The 21,117-nt window shown below is 39.4% G+C and overlaps 1 protein-coding gene across 1 annotated transcript in view; it reads right to left on the minus strand.

The window, feature by feature from the left end:
- The window catches only part of SLC2A13 (solute carrier family 2 member 13), a 133,506-nt gene that overhangs the window by 69,369 nt on the left and 43,020 nt on the right, over nt 1-21,117 (minus strand). The window contains exon 4 of the mRNA XM_068166699.1: nt 904-1,012. Coding sequence (XP_068022800.1) covers nt 904-1,012 — 109 coding nt within the window. The remainder of the gene's footprint in view (nt 1-903; nt 1,013-21,117) is intronic.

Below are 21,117 nucleotides of genomic sequence, written 5' to 3' on the forward strand. Positions count from 1 at the left end.
GATGCTGGAACCTCTCTAGTGGAAGGTGGGAGTTGGAACTAGATGACCTTCAAGGTCCTTTCCAATCGGAACCATTCTACAGATCTTTGAATACTGAGTTTCGTGGGTTTTTCCCCCTTGTGATAGACAGCAGATATTTACTCTAATATTTAATATGGTAGCTCTAGATACCACTAAAAGCTTTATTCTTTTAGCTGTTCCTTTTAAGAATTCCCTAACAAGCTTGCTCCCTTAGGCATAGCTCTCTCTGTAAGATCTTACTGCAATACACTTAACACTTACTCTTAATATCAGACAGAAGTTGTATTTGTTATGGTTACTCTTGTAGGATAGCTCAACAGCAATTTCATCTTAAACTAAGCTGCATATTTGTCAAGAACTATTCCTCTTGTAAGCTGACAGTTTATCAGAAAACTCAACATACTGTTCTTTACTTCTACATTTACTGAGTCTTCATATATGTAACAGATCCATGTAATAACAGGAGTTGCTTCTTCCCTCAGCATCTCACTTCCTGTAGCACTTCACAGTAATTTCTCACCATATTTGCAAGGTCAGCAGTCTAAGCCTCACAATATTTTGATCTCTTTGCACACAAATTCAAACTAGAAGTGTACTTTCTTGTCTAGAAATACATAGCTTTGACAGTAAACTCTGACATATAATAATACATCTCCCAGAGTACAATTTGCATTCTGAGCTCTGTATAAATGATTGCCCTTTTCCTAACGCCCTCTTGTACTAATTTTCAGAGACAGCAAATATGTCAATATCTGGAACTCAACCCAGCATTCCAGCTCTCTCACTCAAGTTTTCACATTTCAGATTTTGCTCAGAAGCCCATCTACCACTGCTACTGGTCCAATTGTCTTTTATAAAGAGAAGCAAGTAGTAAATACATACATGACGGTGTTAATCCCTGACAGTTGTTGAAACATCTGCAGACCACAACCCACAATTAAGGCTCTTCGAGTTGGAGGGTATGTTAGCATTCTGCAGATCACAGGTCCAGCTTAAAAAAAAACAAACAAACAAAACAACAAAAGAATACGTAATAGTTCTTAAGTGATTGCTATCAAGACAATGTTCCCAGGCATAACAGACTTTGCACCTTTGTTTCAAACAAACTTGGATTATTGCAGTTATTTTTAACAATTTGATAATTTCAGTTGCACTTTTCTGCACTGCACTAGAAAGACAATTTTCAGGAATTCCAGGCAAAAAAACGCCAAACGGCGGCAAATATACAGCTCTCATATCATATTAACAAACTGCACATCTACTTCCTACAAAGCCTTTAATGCAGTTACACATTCATCTTTATCTTCCAAAGACCTGACAGCCCACATAAATCCTGAAGTGCATCATCAAAGACTATGCTCATCAATTAGGCTGGAACTCTGTAGCAGAGGCTGTTAGGAAAGGAAGCACTAAAGTCCTAAGGAACCGATACAAGGTTTTTAACATTCCCTAATCCATTTGGCTATTTGATGAAAGTTGTATAAAACTCTATTCACAATACAGTGTTGTAGAAAATAGTTGGAAAGAAGGCATTAAAATGAATAGCTGGTAACTAAAGCCAAGGGCTTGCAACTCTGAAGAGTCATGAACTCTCAACAAATTTGATCATGCGTGAAGTGGGGCCCTGAAGAAATTTTAAGAACATGTAGTGAAGTTTATACTGTTACTGTGAAACTTCACAGTTTAGAACTTCAAAGCAACTGGTCAGCTAAATCCAGTAAGTAACGTGGAATTTTTCAGACTTCTAATTAATTGCACCAGAAAAACAATGCTAAAAATCATTGTACTTGAGTCAGAGATTTAAAAAATTCTTTCCATATCTGTACCATGGCAACCGCATATCAATAAACATATTCAGAATTAAAGGATTTTCTTTCATAAAATTCCCAGCCTTCAGGTTTACAAGCCAATAAACAGAATGAAAGACACAAAACAGATTTTTAATGTAGAGATAATAAAAAAGCTTTACAAATTCCACTGAAATACCCAAAGGACTTCTACTGTAATGTGGATGGTTTTAGAACAGAAAATGAGTACAAGTCTTTTATTAAAATTATCCACCCCTAAAACTAACTGTAATATTTTTGCACTTTCCTATTGCAGTCTTGTTACCCATCTTCTGCTGCATTCATGTGTTACAGCCTTCTTAAAAATAAAGCAACTCTAGGTAAAACACAGTTGTTAACAACAGAGAATGGGTCTAAACTAAAACAGGACAGCAGCACTCTGAGCTGAGTTAGGAACTGGCTGGAGGGCCGAGCCCAGAGAGTGGTGGTGAATAGTGCCACATCAGCTGGCAGCCAGTCACTAGTGGTGTCCCCCAGGGATCAATGTTGGGCCCAATTCTATTCAATATCTTTATTTATGATCTGGACGAGGGGATTGAGTCCACCATTAGTAAGTTTGCAGACAACACCAAGTTGGGAGCAGGTGTTGATCTGTTAGAGGGTAGAAGGGCTCTCCAGAGGGACCTTGACAGGCTGGACAGATAGGCAGGGTCCAACAGGATGGCATTTAACAAGTCCAAGTGCCAGGTTCTGCACTTTGGTCACAACAACCCCAAGCAGCACTACAGGCTGGGGCCAGAGTGGTTGGAGAGCAGCCAGGCAGAAAGGGACCTGGGGATAGTGGTTGACAGCCTGCTGAACATGAGCCAAAAAGGCCAATGGCATCCTGGCCTGCACCGGAAATAGTGTGGTCAGCAGGAGCAGGGAATTCATTGTGCCCACTCAACACTGGTTAGGCCATACCTTGAGTCCTGTGTCCAGTTCTGGGCTCCTCAATTTAGGAAGGACATTTGTGTCCAGAGAAGGGCAACGAGGCTGGTGAGACGTCTCAAAACACAAACCCCTATGAGGAGAGGCTGAAGGAGCTGGGACTGTTTAGCCTGGAGAAGAGGAGGCTCAGGGGAGACCTTATTGCTGTCTACAACTACCTGAAAGGAGGTTTGGTCTCTTCTCCCAGGCAACCAGCACCAGAACAAGAGGACACAGTCTCAAGCTGTGCCAGCTCGGATGTTATCCATTGCCAACTAAAAGATATAGATACTTTTAAAAAACAACAGAAGAAACAAACTCACTCTAGTTCTAAAAGGAGTTTGAATAATGAAAGCCAAAAAAGCAGAATAGGTATTAATGATATCTCAGCATCTCCTTCTGAAAATGTACTGCATACACTCCTAGGGAAATAAAAAGGTAGTAGACAGACATAAAAGCCAAAATAAAAATCCTCCACAAATGCCAGCAGACATCTGGTGCCCACAAATCTCATGATCTCCGCCCTCAAATTACTAGTACAACACCTGGCAAAATTTCACAGCCAAGGAACTACAGTTAGAGACTGGGCACTGCCAAAATCATTTGCAGGTTCAAATATTTTTTGCCAGCTAATCTAGGTAACAGCTTGTGGCAATAGCTTAAAGCTATGTAGGGCTCCTGCCAGCATTTTGTGCTTTTGCTGTAGAGGAGCATTTCCAAACAGGCAGGCTTAGCCAATCAACAAGACAGTCACTCATCATTTCAGCATCCATTAAACTCAACATTTGGATTAGCTGCTCGGACCCATTCTTGCCCTAATACCAGTCAATACCTTCTTTTCCAACAAGATAAAACTTCAAAGAACCACTCAACAGTTAGAAATGGGGAATTAAAAGAAGGGTTGTTGATCTGGGTAACAGATGATCAACATGGGAACAATCTTTCTGTTTTGCCTTTCCATTCAGTATGACACCTTCCAGCCCAGCTTTCTCTGCATCCTCTAAAGCACTTAGAGGTAGCTATGATGGTCTGTATATGAACAACATAGCAAAGCAAATGCCATCTTTCTCTCCTAGCCTATTACATGATTATTTTCTGAAAATATCAAATTCATTAAATTTTTCCTTTCTGTAATATTTATGAGATCACAAGAAAACAGAGGGAGCTTTAAGATCCAAACTGCATTACTTATTCCAAGAATGCATTCCAAGACTGCAAAACAACTTTACCAAAGTATCAAGCTCTTCCTCACTGTCTTATAATGTTTTCAGTAACATTGGATGAATCATTCCCAACACAAGAGGAAACCTCCTACCTCATACGGCTCTCTAATCCTCTGAGAAAGCTCAAAAGATTGCTTTTGTCTTTTTTTTTTAATGCCCATGCCCCCATCAGCCAAGAATGAGAGAAGATTGTCAGCTTGCCTAGTAACTGAGTCTTAGTATTTTTCAGTTTTCCACAGAAACTACATCCAATGGTATAAAAAAAATACCCTGTTCTAAAAGCAAATGAAAGCTAGTAAGATATAATCACTGTGGTTCCAAATAATTAAGTAGTTCAGGGACTTTTTCCATGCCTTGATGAACTGAGTTTTTTTGATTGTGAAACCTAGACTTCAAATACATGCCCCTCCAAATGATCTTTTTAATCCACACATTGAGAATAGGAACACTAAGAATGAAGATTTGTTTTGTTTCAACAGCAAACTGAGTTGGGTATCCTGAAAACAAATCAATTGTCTTTTATCTACAAAAAGAAAAAACACTAAAATCTTCTCCCTGATACTACGTTCTTTGATATAAAGATTTGGTGACTGAATATCTGTATAGCTAAGTACTTGTACAAAGGTGGCAGCAGAACAGGACAAGAAGGAGCAGCAAGCAGGGAAGCAAAAAAGAGTGCATTTTGACTCTGTATGGCATGTTCTTCACAGAAAATAGAAACTGCTGCAATGAAATCTTTTAAATCTGGAGAAGCCACAAGAAAACAGGTAACAGAGTAGACTGGCCATTTACATGGCTAGCAGGAGCTAAGAGGCTACAATAACCAACAGGAACCTGCATAGGTAGAAGGGGGACCTCAGTGTGCTACCATCAGATATGTACCTTTCCTGAGCAACACACTTCAAGTATTACATTTATGCAATTTTTTTTCTGCCAAAAATCCCACTTCAGCCATATTATCTTTCCCTCTATCCCTTGTTTCCAAACGAAATGTCTCTCTTCCTGCCCTAAGCCAATATTTTAATGGTGAAAACAGATTTCCACTCTTTGCCCTTCTAAAACAATGAGACACAGGGACACATTCCCAGGCAGGATGAGAAAAAAAGGGATATTTTTTTATTAAACTGTTAAGTCCAAGAAAGGAATGTGGAGGTGAGAGTCTCCATGAGAACTTACGGATATAATCTGTTGCATGGACACACTTTTTAAGAGCACCTGTACTTTAGATCATCTCCTTAAGACAAACAAACCAAACCAAATTTACCTAGGGGGCCTGAAAAACTTTCTAAGAATTAAGACTCCATTAGCATAAAAGCTTCACTAAAAATAAAAGTAAGCAAAAAAAAAAAAGTACAGATGTGATATTAATTATACTATTTTCACAATTCTTGGAAGCAACAGCAACTGAAAAGCATCCTTACAGGCAGCGCCTGTAAGTTAGCCATCACCACATCACCACCAGCAGATCCACTCCTTTTTGCAATTTCAATCCTAGGCTCCATTAATTTTATAACCTTTGCAGAGAATACAAATCAATATCGAAATCAGCAGGCCTAAAATACTCAGTTGACAATTCCCATAATTGATATGAAATATGACATATCAGTAAGGGAGACTTTATTTCAGCCTTTCAATACACATGAAGGAGATATGTAAGATAGATGGGGAGAGACTTTTTAACTGGGTCTGTAGTGATAGGACAAGAAGTAATGGTTTTAACCTCAAAGAGAGTAGATTACATTCAAGAAGAAATTCTCTACTATGAGTATGGTGACGCACTGGAAGATGTTGCTCAGAGAAGTCATGGCTGCCCCATTGCTGGAAGCATTGAAGATCAGGTTTGATGGGGCTTTGAGCAATCTGCTCTTGTGCAATGTGTCTCTGCCCATGGTACTCTGTAGTTTCAGATATAAAGTACTTCACAATGACAGGATTCTTCACAATTTTGCATAGGATATAATTATTAGCATCAATGCAAAGCCATCATGGAAGCAGTTTACTTCTACTTGCACAAAGAAAAAAGCCTGTAGAGAATGAGATTAGTAATCTCTTCACTTATTTTATAATACTGTCAGAATTAGCAACAAAATTCCTCCAGCAAGGTGCATAGACTGTTTTTAATGTATCATGAAGTAAAGTCTTAATGGCTTACAGGAACTAGAAAGAGACTGTCTTTGCATACATTTCAGAGGCTTCCTCAAGAGTAATTATTGCCAGTGTCAGTGAGACTGACAGAAAGTAGCTGCATCTATGTACAATTGTTTGTACAGCTGAAATGGGGGGTTTTGCCTATTGATTAATAGGAGAACATACTACAAACCTTGATTCCACTAAAGCATTTAAAAAAAAAAAAAATATTTCCAAACCTGACCCACAGATATCCTGAATCATCAGCTGTGACTAACTTGGTGAACAAAACCTCCTAGATAAAATGGGATTTACAACAACAACAAACCAAAATGAAACTCTCGTTCCCCAATTAAGTATGCACTGCAAGATAGAAGCATGCATGACAAGGATCTTTTCATTGCTTCTGTTCAAATTCATGAACCTAGCAGAGAGAAAGGAAGATCATAAAGACTATTATTTAGAGGTCTAAGGCCTATGTTTTAAAAGATACAGGACTTTTGAGAGGTTTCCTCATCAATTTCAGTAAGTAGATTCTTATGCTGATTTTATAACCTCATCAAACTAACCCACCATCTAAAAGAAAGGACAACATCCACATCATACACATTATTCAGAAAACACTAACCTGGGTGAATAGCTATTTTAAAATGGCATTTCTGATGCATTTTAATCTCCTCCTGTGTTCCCCTACTGATCTCCACCTGTTTTAAAACTGTAACAAGAAATGTTTCAGTTTTGGACAGGCATCATGTTTTTAACCTGTTTCTTGCACAACAGCTTTCAGACGGTCCTAGTTAGAGAAAGTGGCCTCAAAAACAGAAGGAAAACTGAACCATTAAGAGTGGAGCCAAGCCCGATCAGAGCTGCCACTTTGAAGGGGCACATTTTCATTCCATTGCCAATTTGATCATACTTTTATCAAAACATTTAAATGACCAGCCATTTCTCAGACACTTGCAGAGATCTGAGTCACCTCAATGTCAACAGACAGTTGTTAACACTAAAAGCAAAAAATTTCAACATGGTAGTGAGAAGAAGCAAGGCAAGCTTTGGCCTGCAACCCAATAAGAACAAATGGGAGGCTCAGAGGAAAACTGGAATATTTAAAAAATATTTACATGCATTTTGACACTGCTATACACTCCCTAGGAGAGGTACAAAGATTGTCATTCAAGTACCTAACATTCATCTAAAGGGAATACTGGATGTTCAAGATGAAATATAGTAAAACTTGCAGAGTAATGCTGAGATGCAACAGCCACCTGACACACTAAACCACCAATTAATCAATTGCATTACCAAAAAGCGTTCAAATGCAAACTCATACTTAGTGCAGTATAATAAGTTTGAGCTATGAGGAAAGTTCGACCATTGTTGGGTAACTTTGAGATAAATTCCACCACAAAGAAAAATAGTTTCCTTAAGGACAGAAAACACTATTAGGCTTCCCATTCTTGGAGAAGTGCTAACTTCAACTGCAGTAAGGGGAGAAGATACACTTAAGCCCCCCTGGCCAATTGCCTTGAGCTTTAACAATATGCTGCATACAAAGTTATATGATGTATTTTAACACAGAAGTTCACTCATTTGGGGGGACGGGGAGGAGGAAAAAAAAAGAATTTGTTTGGGCAATACACATCTTAGAAAGCAGTATGACCATGTCCCAGGGACACTGTAGAAGCCTCCTCCCTGGAGGAGTTCAAGGACAGGTTAGATGAAACCTTGAGAAACCTGCTCTAGTGGAAAGTATCCCTGTCCTTCAAAGTGCTTTCTAATCCAAACCATTCTATGAATCTATGTACATCTCAGCAAATAAAGCAGTGAAGTTGGCAGAGATCACCAGGTTGGAGTTATTTGAAGCTGAGGTCCCTAGATGTACAAGACATGATTTGTAGGTTCTGGTTCGGCTACCATGCAGAGACTGTTAGAAGCTGCCCTGAGACTCTCTCATTGAATTTGAACCTTCAGAGATCCACTAAAATCCAAGCACATTGAATGCACTTCTGGAGTGGGCCTCTGATTTATCTTTCCCTGAAGGAAGTTACTCCAAGGGCACTAACACTACTTTGTGATCTGAACAAACTGTACATACAGGTGACAACAGGAGATGAGAAGAGACTCACTGCAGAGCTACACTGCTGTTAAGAAGCAAAATGTTAATGCAGATGCAGTCTGGCATCTTTTAGTAGCTGACAGCAACTGGAATGGTTTGGCACAAAACATCACTAGGGAAAAAGCAAGATAAGCAGTTCCTATTAACTATTAGGCTTTATTTTAAATTAATTTAGATGAAACATAGGACAAAATTAATCCAGTATTTTGTAACACTAGCACAATGCATCCACTCATACAGCAGCTCCCCATGGGTTTGAGTTTTATTCTTTTTCCTGTCTTTTTTGGGTATTCCCTCCTCATCATTAGTTTTCCAAGTTCAGGCTAAAATCTGAAAGTCACTTCAGGTCCTTTACTGCTATTGTTGATAGCTTCTGGCAAGAAAAAGAAGGTAATTCTTTCCTGCAGAATAAATTTTTTTCTCAACAAAAGTGTAAGGTCCTACTCCCTCCTAGGAAATAATGATGAAAAAATATGGTAGTTGAGGGGGGAAGCATGAGAAAAATAAAGGCAAGTTCTGAAAGCTGGTTATGTTCTATGTCTTCTTGCATCCTTGATTTTCAGGGACAACCAACATACAACAAGGGAAAAATAATTTATAATTTTAGAATAGATTTACCAGAAGAGGTATGGAAAGATAAATTAAGTTGGCTTTGATTTTCTAAAATAATTTTGCAATAGTGTTTACTATGTTGCTACTGTGTGGTTGGAGACTAAAAGCATGCTTTCAATTCAAATAAAAACTAAATCTTGTCCTTCAGGAACAAATTCAGGTAGACATTGTTACTAAGTCAACAAGAAGATCATCAGGAGATTAATTTATCAATGCTACTGCAATATGTCTTGGTACTTTCAGCTTCATTTTAAATTCAATACTTTCAGATACAAGCCTTTGCATCAAATACAAATGACTTTACTTTCTGCTGTGCAATGACGACACTAGCCTTTCTTCAGACTGACCTGCACACACCTTCTGACCATTTAAATGCAAGTCTCAAGGCAACATCCCTGCTCACTTCCTTGCCCTGCAGATGCTGCTGGCTATTTTGCAGCAGCTGGTGAGGTTTTAGTTCCTGCACACCTCATGCTTCCCTCACCAGTCGGTGCTGGTTGCTTAGAAACACCACAGCAAAAGGGGATTTTTTTATTGGTTTTAGATAACGAGGATCTGCATTGACAGCAGCTGACTGAAGATGACATTCTTTTAAGTTTTTCTGTATTTCAAACCATCCTTTGCGTGACACATTTAAAGCAAGCTGAGCAAGTCCTGGGACTGAATAGGTTCAAAGGAAAGCAGAACATGAGTCTGCAATTCACTAAGATAAGGGGGGAAAATCAAAGAGAAAAAAAAATAAAAAAGGGAAAAAATAAAAGAGCCCAAACATCTCAAGAGGGAGGACTGAAGAAAACAATTTGCTGAAGTCAGATGAGAGGGCTTAGAAGAAAATGTTTACTTGTGTCAGAAAAATACAATTGATCTCTCCCACACTGATTGAAAGTACATCAGCTGGCACTTCCAGATGTCTTGCAGACCTCTGAAGAGGAATGCTGGCTCTTTCACTTCCAGTCCAGATGTGGGAACATCAAGTAGCAGCTGTCTCTGCTTGGTTCACTCTGTGTATCGTGGGTAGCAGCTGGCAGACAAGGTGATCCAAGCGACAGCGAAACATGGGTGACTGAATAGAGCCTTTCGCAGGAATGCTGAGGCTAGGCTGTAACACACTGCCCACATTGGATAATGAGAGAAACGGTGAAGATGTGAGACTTAACAAATTACCATCAGCAAGAAACACTGCAAAAGGACCTGGAGAGGCAGTAGGTGGTTGCGGCAGAACTGATCCAGAGGACTGAACCCCCTGCAGAGGAGATGAGAACACTGTAGCCCTTTACTTGAAAAGGATACAGGAGGGTAGATCTGGCTCAAGCACCCAGCAGCTTTGCAGCTGAGTTAGGAAAATTAGTTCTTCTGTGCTCTCTACAGATGGCTTGCAGCAAAGGTACCATCCTATGACACTGTGTAGTGTTCCTCTAAAAAACACCCAGCACCCTCTACTATGCAGATCACTCGTGCTCAAACACTCCACCAATATAAACCCCAGCCAGTGTCCTAGGTTCAGCTAGAATAGAGTTGATTTTTCTTCCTAAGAAGCTTGGAGGAGCCACACATAGGACAGCCAGATGAACCAGCTAATGGGGTATTCCATACCATATAATGTGGAATGTCACTGTTGAGTCATGCTTACTACCTATAGGGAGGACTGTCATGGGCAATGGAGGCAGGTTTCTGGTGCTGTGACTTGTTTTTGAGTGCAGCCCACATCAGCAGCATCAGGTGAGCTGTCAATGGTCTGTATTACTCTTTATGCTTTATTTAATTAGTATTGTTACTATTCCTGTTCTTTCATTCTTTGTATGGCTGAATTAAATTCTTATTGTCTCAAGCTGTGGGGTTTCACATTTTGCTTCCAGTTTCCCCTTCCCATTCTACTGGGCAGAAGGGAGGGGGCAATTGTATGAGCGGTCATATGGAGATCATCTGTTGGCTGCACTTAAAACCACAAGAGTCCTTTATCATGCTCAAGCTGGGGCCCAAAGGGTTGAAAAAACGAAACCCCTGACCAAAGACTGTCAAAACAATTTTATTTTACACACTTTTTACATTTGTTAAACAGTGCCTGTTCACAACTTTGGTCCATCATTTGCATGGTGGTATTATATAAATACTTAAATATTCCCTGTGGTGATATTTATCATCCAAAGGAAATGGATCAGGTCTATTGCATTGCTGTATTGGATATTGTCAACTCATGGTATGATTATGGCACTGGTCATGCAGCTAAACTGGTATTTGGAAGTGGCATTCTCATTTATTAGTAATCTCACCCCATTTAGAGGTGAGACAGAGGAGACGACTTCCTCAGCTTTTGAGAATGTTGAATATCCTTGAGATGTTCAAGACAGCATTTCTGTGTCCTGAATGTGGCCCAGGTCTTGTTCAGAGTTACACAACTTTTTTCCAAGAATGCCACCCAGAGAACTGCCCTGAGGCTGGATAATTATGAGTGGCAAGGTGTGTAAGAGAGTAGGGGCAAGGGCTTAGGACAACGGTCACCTCTGATGTTTTGGAATTTCATACCCAAAGAAGTGCAGAATCCTGTTGAACTTGTACAATATTTGGGAAAAGCTTGTTGTTGACCTGGCAGCTCCTGAGAGACACAAATCTCTCCACTGACTGGGGCCTTGCCCATGCCTGCCAACTCCTTTTCAACATTATTCAGTTCCCTCAAGGGAATAAGAAGGTCTCTGGACCTACAGACAGACCAACAGGCACTGTGGCTACTAAAACCCCAACAGCAGGTGTTGCAGCTGCACCAGAGAACCAGCCTGTATCAGTATCAGTCACCCCAGCAGAGAAAAGAAATAGACAAGAAAATCAGTTCACCTCATGAGGGATGATGATGAACCAGGGCCATCAGCAGAACAAGAGGAAGAGCCAGAGAATACTCTCATCAATCAATCCTGTCTCTAAATAAGCTGTGAGATGTACAAAATTATTTCACTGCCACCCAGGCGAGCACATTAACGCCTAGCTGCTCCTATGTCAGGTAACAGGGTCAATTGTTTGGAAATAGAGGACAGGGAAACTAAGGAGCTGGGATCCCTATCTAGGGAATGGAGGCATTGACAAGGCAATTGGAAAACAAACACAGACCTTCGGCCTCAGAAATTGGCTTCTGTCAGGCATGAAGGAAACGTACCCTTCAGGGAAGCTGTTACATATGTCACCTAAGAAAGTAGATTACCATGGAGTGAAGTATCCAGTACTTGAGGGAAATAACTGTGCTGGAGGTGATTTATAATGATCAGAGTGATCAGGAGTCACCTACAGATCCAGATGAAGTCCAGTGCACACCACCCATTTGTCAGAAGTTTCTACAAAGCACCACTATTGTATGCCAACTCATTGGGAGTACTGTCCTGGAAAGATGCCCAAGAACAAATGGTTGATGAATTGACTGGCTAACTCCAGCAACAGAAGGGAAGTCCTTCTTCCACACAGGCCTAAGTTTCAGCTGTGGAGGAACTGTCCTGTATCCTCGCATACAGTCCCATATCTCAGCCACTAGGCACAGTTGTTTCCCTGCCCAAGAGACAAAAACTGGGAGGTACACAGCACAGGGCACCCTGTGGTTCTACCAATATGACCATGGGGAGGACATGAGGAAGTGAGATGGAAAACTCACATCAGTTCTAGCTGCACAAGTACAAGAGCTGTGAGGGAAATAAATTGTGAAAGGGAATTCCTCCAGAAAGAATGTTACTCCATTTTCCAGTGGGAAATTCCCCAAACAGATTAGAAGGGCCAATCTTATGATCGCCCCCGAAGGAACTTCCAAATCATTTTCACAAGAAGTGAGTGATTCTGATGAGGATTAGATGGCATTTATGTCTCATGGAGACACAGCACCCCTGAAAGAGCTGAATCTGACAACAGGTCTCATTTTTGAAGCAGACTCATACACATTTGGGCCAAGGAGCATGGCATTGAGTCGGTCCACCACATCCCCTATCATGCATCAGCTGCCAGGGGCGCCATGTAAATATTGGCTGCTGGCTGGGCCTAAAACCACAACATACTTTTATGGAGAAAGTGCAGATCTCTAAAGATGTACAACGTGATGCTATTTATATGAGAAGAGAGGCTGAACATTTTTATTAACATTGATTCTTTCAGATAATTCAGTCTGTAAGCCCACTTGTGAGCACATGCCTAAAAGAAATTAATGTCATCCCACTGTGCTACAGATTTTAAACTGACCTTCCGCAGTGAAGGACAGCAACTCTGTGATTAACAGCAGTACTTCATCTTTCATTTCCTGTAGATGGTATTGCAATGACATTGATTTTAAAAGGGGGGCTTTCCTGTTCTTTGTGGACAGAGCCAATCACAAATGTCACCTACATGACACACCATGTAGGAGAAGGGCTGTTTTCAGATAGCCTTGAAACAGCTATGTTTGATCTCTGACTTAGAAAAGAATATATAATCTTGTAACTGAAGGGAGAAACTTGGCAGAATTTGGCTGTATGTGTTAGAATATTGTTTTATTATTTTAACCTATTGTATGCCTTGATTACACACACACACCAGTAGAAAATGACCGATTAAGATGTGACACGTACCTGCTGATAGAGTACATAACTTTGCTGTGTAATGTAATAAACATCTTTGCCTGCTAACATCTTGGCCTGGGAGCTGTGTTTGTAATGCCTTCAGGGTGATCAAATGCCTACACCCATACACCACCACCACCAGACCTCAGGCAGGGAGAAGTTCTCAAAAGCAGCTGACATCACAGAACAGTGAAATCATACTTCTATCCAGAAAAGAGACATCAACATCTCAGTAATTATTTCAGACTATCAGCATATAAAAAAAGTGCCAGCACACCCTTTTCTTCTGTGCAAAGTGACACTGAATGGTTCTGACTTTCCAGGCCATGAAGCTCTAACAGTATGTGCTGCCATATGAGAACAAGCTCCTAACTCAGCATTTGCTATCCAATTCCATTGTGTAAATCAGGTGTCTTAACACCCCTACTTATGTTTTGTTCCTCTTGAAGGTCAGGTATTTGCTTTATAATCTCAAAATTCATCAATGACAAAAACTCCCCATGAGATTACACCACAAGGACCAACCAGAGAGACTGTATAGATTATAAATCTTCCACAAATGCATTGTCTAACTTTTTATTCCAACATCAAGCACTTTGATATACATCTAACATCTGCATCTCCAACATCTTCCTGTATTTTACAAGGATGGAAAGAAATATAAGGAAATAAGCACATTTATCTGTCACTGAAATTGACTTTGTTCACATTTGGTATATGCTGGGAGGCAAGTCTCAGAAACATGCAGATATTAAAGGGCAGAATATGAATTATAGCATGACAACAGAAAGTAAACAATGCAAGACTTTTCAGAAGGAACTATACTATGCTCCTTAAAGTTCACTTCATATTTTATATAAAAAATAGAAGGGGGGGGGGGAACTAAACAAAACAACAACAAAACAAAACCAACCAAGACTGTATTTTAGAAGAATTTTTCTTACATTCAGTGGACACAATCCATTTCAAGAACTGAAGTAAATTTAACTTGCTAATATACATAGACATGAGATAGCCAAAAAAAGTTAGAACAGAGATTCATTTACAACTCACCCTTGGCTGGGGAGATGGGTGGGAGGAAGGGTAGGGGGCAAGGGGGAACATGTGGAGAAAAAAGTGTCATCAAAACACTACACTTTTAACAAGTGAGAAAGCACATCCCTTCTCTCTTCTATTTTCAGTCTGGTTGTTCATGATGACATTCGAGATTCTCAGAATAACTGGGGAAACTTCAGCTGTGGCTTTTACAAGTCCAAGTTTGTTTTTTGATTCCAGTATGGCAACACTGTCATAGCATCCACTAAGTGCTCAAACTGATCTTTTGAAAAACACATGAACTTGGGGTAGGGCATTGCTGAGATGCACCACTGTGTCACTTATTCACAAATGATACACTATGCTAAACTAAAATGGTTTTACCGTAACAAGCTGTCTACCTTGGAACTAGTCAAGATGTAATACATGTGGATTGTCTACTTGCATCTCATTTTAGGGATGTAATTTTTGGCAATCACTACACAAACTTTTTCTTTGTTTAGTGTTAACCAAGTCTGTAAGAGCATTACTGTGCCTGTGGACGACAGCTCAGCTTGCCTAAGGAGAGCACATTCGTTCATAGATTGGTTTGGGTTAGAAGGGACCTGGAAGATCATCTAGCTCCAAATCCCCCACTGCAGGCAGGGACACCTTATATTAGACCAGGTTGCTCAAGTATTCCTCCAGCACAGCCTTGAACACCTCCAGGAGAGGGCATCCACAACATCCCTGGGCACCCTGTTCCACTGTCTCATCATCCTCAATCTAAAAAAATTTCTCTCTAATATCCAGTCTAAATATACCCCCCTCATGCTTTGAAACTGCTGAGCTAAAATACAAGACAGGTCTTCAGATTCATGTTGCAAAACATAAGGTGGGAAAAAACCACATAAGAGGCTTAGCAGGTTAATTTCTCTCTACTGAAGTTAGAGAAGAAAGGAACAGAAGTTTATCAGCAGGGTAGAAGAGGGCAGGCTTATTAAAACTACACTTCAGAATAACTGTCAGGCGATTCTGAAAACCCATTGTAGCTGATAAGAAGGAAAAAAACCAATTTCTGAAGTCCTTATTTTGAAGTATTTTTATAATGTGGTATCTCCCAACACAGCCATTATAAATTCTCCAGTCTAGTCAAATGCAGCTACATCCATGAAAGATGCATGAATGTTTTCCAGAATTCACATTTTTCATGGATCTGCCTGCACCTGAATAGTCACATTTTGGGGAGGTGTCCAAGACAGCGCTACACAGACAAGCTGATATTTTGTATTTGGAGCCAGGCTCACACAGCACAACAGATGACTGGCTGCAGATGGTAGGGAATGTTTCTTGGATGAGAACAGAATGTTAAACTGAGTGATGACTTCTCAATTTTGTAAAATACAAATAATTTGCCTCAAAACAACTAAATAACAAAAAAAATTAAATTTTACTTCCTTTATAATGCTGCTGGATTAAGCTATAGTTATTTTAAATATAGAATAAATTAAGCTACATTTTAAAATGTCTTTCTGTTTATTTCAAGAATTTACACCTAATACAGCATGTCAAAAACACATATAAAATCAAAACCTTTATCATTATGCAGCCCTGGAGTACTGTGACAGTTTAGGCTGTGCCTTTAAGAAAGGATAGCTGCAGAATTCTCTAGCTGAATGTTTGGGTGTAAAAAGGAAAACAAAAGGAAGTTAATTCTAAACTAATTTCATTGGTAGATGAGTGGGATGTAGTTTTGTGATCTTACATACTGTCCCAGTCTGTCTTCTGTTTCTTGGCCAGAATGCATACATGCTGACCCTGGACAGAAACTGCTAAGATAAGCAGCTAACTTCTTAACAAAGCTTTGAACTAACTGAAATTCCCCTAACATCCTTTTTTCTACTCTTCTCTTTTCTTCTCATTAACTGGAGGGAAAGGGGAGGGGGAGAGAGAGGTTGGGGGGAACCCGAGGTGGGATCCTCCTCCCAAGGAGGATTTTCTGTGTTGTTTCCTTTTGTAAATTCTTGTATAATGTTGTAAGTACTGTATATTTTGTATATATTCATGGCATTTAGTTATTGCTTGTAAAATACAGCTTTCATTCCCTTCTCCACCTGAGTTCAGCTGAGCTTTTTGTTGGTGCGGTTGGGCTAAACCATCACACTACAACAAGTACATATATCACTTCCAGGCTTACAACATTATTAATTAACCATAATTTGGTACATTTAAACATAGGTTTATATTATATACCACTAGATAGCTTTTCCCTAATAAATCATTCAATACCAAGAGCTTCACCAGTTCCTGGCATTCACATACCTGAAGCCATTTAGGTCTTGCCTCTTCTCATCAGATGCAAACTACAGCACTCAAATCCACCATCCCTTCAACACAAGCACCAGTCAGCTGGCACAGACCCATACACCTTTTCATGGTATTTCATCCACTGTCTTTGACACTGGGTAGTTCACACAGATTATCTGAATTAGCCCAGGCAACCAAGTAAGGATCCATTTCAATGAGGGAAATAAGTGTGCATCTTATATACAATATCAGATTCTCTGCAAATTTAGGTTGCTATTTTCACATTAAATATTCTCAGATTATAATTTTATGAAAATCTTGATTGTTGTGGTTAAGAACAGCTAAAAAAAATCCAGTTTCAGCCTTGGATTGGTACCACAATCTGCCAAATTAATATGAACATTCTGGGTACCTGTTAAGCTCTGTCTTTGCAAGGGTATGACACAACGCATTTAGTATATGATTGACCAGAAAGATGCCATTGGGTTTTACCTATGCACACATCATGCTTAAATAACAGAACATTTTGGCTGCAAAACATATTCTTATATATGAAATAAGATGACCATACTCCCTTCTTCAAAAACAAAACGAAAGCCCCCCAGATATCAAATCCTCAGGCCCCTATAGTCTATCCTACAGATTTTGAGAACATCTGGAGACAAAAAAGTAAACACCCTGAAGTATACCAAAGTACAACAGAATGAGGCAGGATGATTGCTTTGAGGCCACTCACTCACAAATAGGTGGTATTTGGGTGTTCTACAATGGATTCTTCTTCTGGGAATGTGCTTCCAACTGATGTGAAGTTCTGAATCTAATCTAGAGGTTAAATAGTGTCTCAGGTCTCTTCCATTCCTATACTGTGCTGTAATTAGAGTAGGATAAACAATTGTCACTATATTCAATCCTATTTATTTGCAGCCTGTTATCCCCTATCCACCCCATCAATCTGGTGTTCTTTGGTAAATACTTCTTTAATGCATCTTCCTTTTTAAGAGTCTCATGTCTGATGCCTCTAAGTGCTAATAAAAATAATCATTACTCAAGGAAACATGAAAAACAAAGTCTCAACAAAATACAAAAGATTCAAAGGTAATACAAATCACCATAAAAGTTTAAATCTACTTGATAAAATCTGTGTATGTTTATATACAGGCTACTATTTTTGCTACACAGTGAAAAGCAAGGAGGAGAAATCAAAGGAGAAAAAATAAGTCAGAAAATGCTTAGAATTGAAAATATTAAGTATGGAGCAATATAGATGCAATTTTTAAAACAAAAATCGTGTTCTCCTTTGGCTATGAAATGAACTGTTCAGCAACTGCCACCTCTATTTTAGACTCACAAAAGTCAGAACCACCTACATTTTAAATCTGCTTCTATTGCCATGGAAACATATGTTTGCTTTAATGAAAAAGAGTCTCTTGGCTCATAGCCATCTGGCTACTTTCTATATCATATCCTACAGAAGCTATTACAATTCCTTTATTTATATAACCATACTTGCACTCTCTTAAGTAAGCTACATCCACCTCAACTACAATGAAAATCACACACATTTTGCATTATGTAAGATAATTATACAACACACATTTAAATGAAAAGAAGCTAGTGCAAACCACATCATCACAACACAGAGTTACTTTAAAATTATTCACAGTCTCTAATCAATCCATATTAAATATTTGTATTTAAACTTTCCATGTGCAGCAAGTGTTGGCAAACAGGTCAAAACACGCCAAAGAAAATGGTATTTTTGTTCTCTTTATAGCCACTGACACCAAAGAGAATGCATATAAAAATGAAAGATGTTCAGAAATCATTAAAACCCAAATATATTCATGCAGTTTAGTACCAAAAGAAAGCCTGACTCTCTCCAGGCAAAGTAGTGCCTGGAAGTCCTCAGCCCCAGCTTGCATGGGGTCAAGCATGCAGTTCTGGGCCACTCACTACAAGAGGGACATGGAGGTTCTGTAGCATGTTCAGAGAAGGGCAATGAAGCTGGTGAAGGGCCTGGAGCATATGACCTACAAGGAACATCTGAGGTAGTTGGAGTTATTCAGTCTGGAGAAGAGGAGACCTCATCACCATCTACAACTATCTGAAGGGAGGTTGGAGCAAGAAGGGGGCAGCCTCTTCTTTATGACAAGCAACAGGACTAGAGGAAATGGTTTCAAGATGCACCATGGGAGGTTCAGGCAGGATGCTAGGAAGTACTTCTTCACAGAGAGGGTTATCTAACATTGGAGTCACCATCCCTGGAGGTGTTTCAGCAGCATGTGGGCCTGGCACTTAGGGACATGATTTAGTGTTGAACCCTCAGTGCTGGGTCAAAGGCTGGACTGGATGATATATGAGGTCTCTTCCAATTGAATGTTTTCTGCAATTCTGCGATACCCCATGAACACCATCAGGTTCCCACTGGTTGCCACTGAAGACCAGCTGGCAGAACAAGGCTATTGTGCGCTACAGCAAAGGTGCTTCTTTCATAACCTACAATAACAACTGTCATTTCACTATAAAATGACACAATAAACATGCAGCATGTTCAATTAAATATACTGAAGCAGTTAGAAGCAATATAGCAACTGGAAGTCTTGGCAGTTTCTAAGCAATTCTACAAGCTGCAACAACCAAAGAGGGGGAAAAATAACAATGTGCTATGTTTGCTGACACTAAATATTGGCCTGAATTCAACTCAATATGGGGGGAATTGCATGCTAAGTACAGCAGAGAAAAGGAGATGTTTTTCAAGCACTCACAACCTCTAGTTACAGAGTAATTCCAAACGTAACTCTCAACATTGGGGAAAACCATTACTGCACCACAGCTGCATACTGAGATAACTTAGACTAGATAACAATTGCCATATGACTTTTAGTAAATATTTGAATACCTGTAGGAACTGAACTATACTTGCTTTCAAAATATTATTTATTATCCAACAGGAACAGAAATGCTCTAGTTATGTGCAGAAGCAAGACAAAAAGTTCAAAACCACCATTATCCATAAACACAGTATTCATCTCTGAATGGTCACAAAATAAAAGCCATATACAAACTCATCACTACTACAAAAGTGAAGTGATCCTTTCCTCATAGGAAGAAGACATTTAACTGAATAGCAGTTTCCAGGGTGGGAGGGAAGACAAGAGGCTTTTGGTGAAGAAATTGTTGATGGTGGGTTGTTTGTGGGGTTTTTTTTGTTGTTGTTAAAGGGAAACCTGTAATCAAGGGTGGAGAGAGACAGGTATTACTGGTTCTTTAAACGTTCTTTTGTTAATTGAGCAATTCAGAGCTTTATTTGCCAGGTACTTTTAGAACATGTTGAAAATATTATTTACTATTTGTGAAATCTACAATTTCCCAAGAGTTTATACTAAAAATATCAAGTTTGCAGTGCATTTGCTACAGCTTAAGATAGAAAAATTTCAAAGCACTTTAGCACTTTGAAAACAATTATGTCTAAGAAAACTGCAGTTTTCCCACATACAATTGACAAGTATAAAGTCTAAACAATTAAACTGTAAATTATTCATGCAGCATTAGTTATTTCACACACACATGCATCCTTCAACCACATAAGCCCCTTCTAACCTACACAGACATTTTCTAGGAGAACAGCAATATTTTAGAATACAGAATAGTCAAACTTCCTAGAAAGTATGTCACTTACAGAAACACCACTGGAAAAGCTTAAGCCCACAGACATTCACTCAGATGATAAAAGGTGGTGCTCACCCTTTCTACTCTGGAGTGAAATGACCAGGTGGAAGCTCTTACTAAGGAGTTGATTCAATATAAATGGTAGCACACTACTACACAGTTATTGGGCATCACTATGACTTAGGGGATACCATTAAAAAACCAAACCACACCAAAACAACAACAAACCACAATTCTGAACTACACTATTTTTTACTCACTTTCAAAAGGTAGACATCCTAACAACTTGCCTTTTTAGCATAGGGATAGCTCAAGTTTGGGAGTCGCAGCAGCAACATGCACAACAGTAAACTACCTTAAATCAGTCTTTCCTTTTTTTAAACCCTCCCTCTGAATCCATCTTCAGTCAAACAAAATACAACCTACACATGACAGCATGCCAATTGTCATACACTTCACACTGTCAATAAAATGTACTGAAATGACTAGTGCATGAATACTCTGGATTAACTATCAGAAGGCATGCCAGGATAACTACTTATTCTGAATCAAATCCTTCAGGTTTGTAGAAACATGGAATGCACTGGGTTGGAAGGGACCTGTAAAGGCCATCTAGTACAAATCCCTGCAGCAGGCTAGAAGAATAAAGTGTCTCAAAAACAGAAGAGATGAAAAAAATCCCAATGCTATAATTTTAAAAGGCAAGAGAA

The sequence above is a fragment of the Melanerpes formicivorus genome, unplaced genomic scaffold (genome assembly GCF_026170545.1).
Source record: "Melanerpes formicivorus ecotype bairdi unplaced genomic scaffold, bMelFor1.0.p_v2 SCAF_3, whole genome shotgun sequence".
In the NCBI taxonomy this organism is placed as follows: domain Eukaryota; kingdom Metazoa; phylum Chordata; class Aves; order Piciformes; family Picidae; genus Melanerpes; species Melanerpes formicivorus.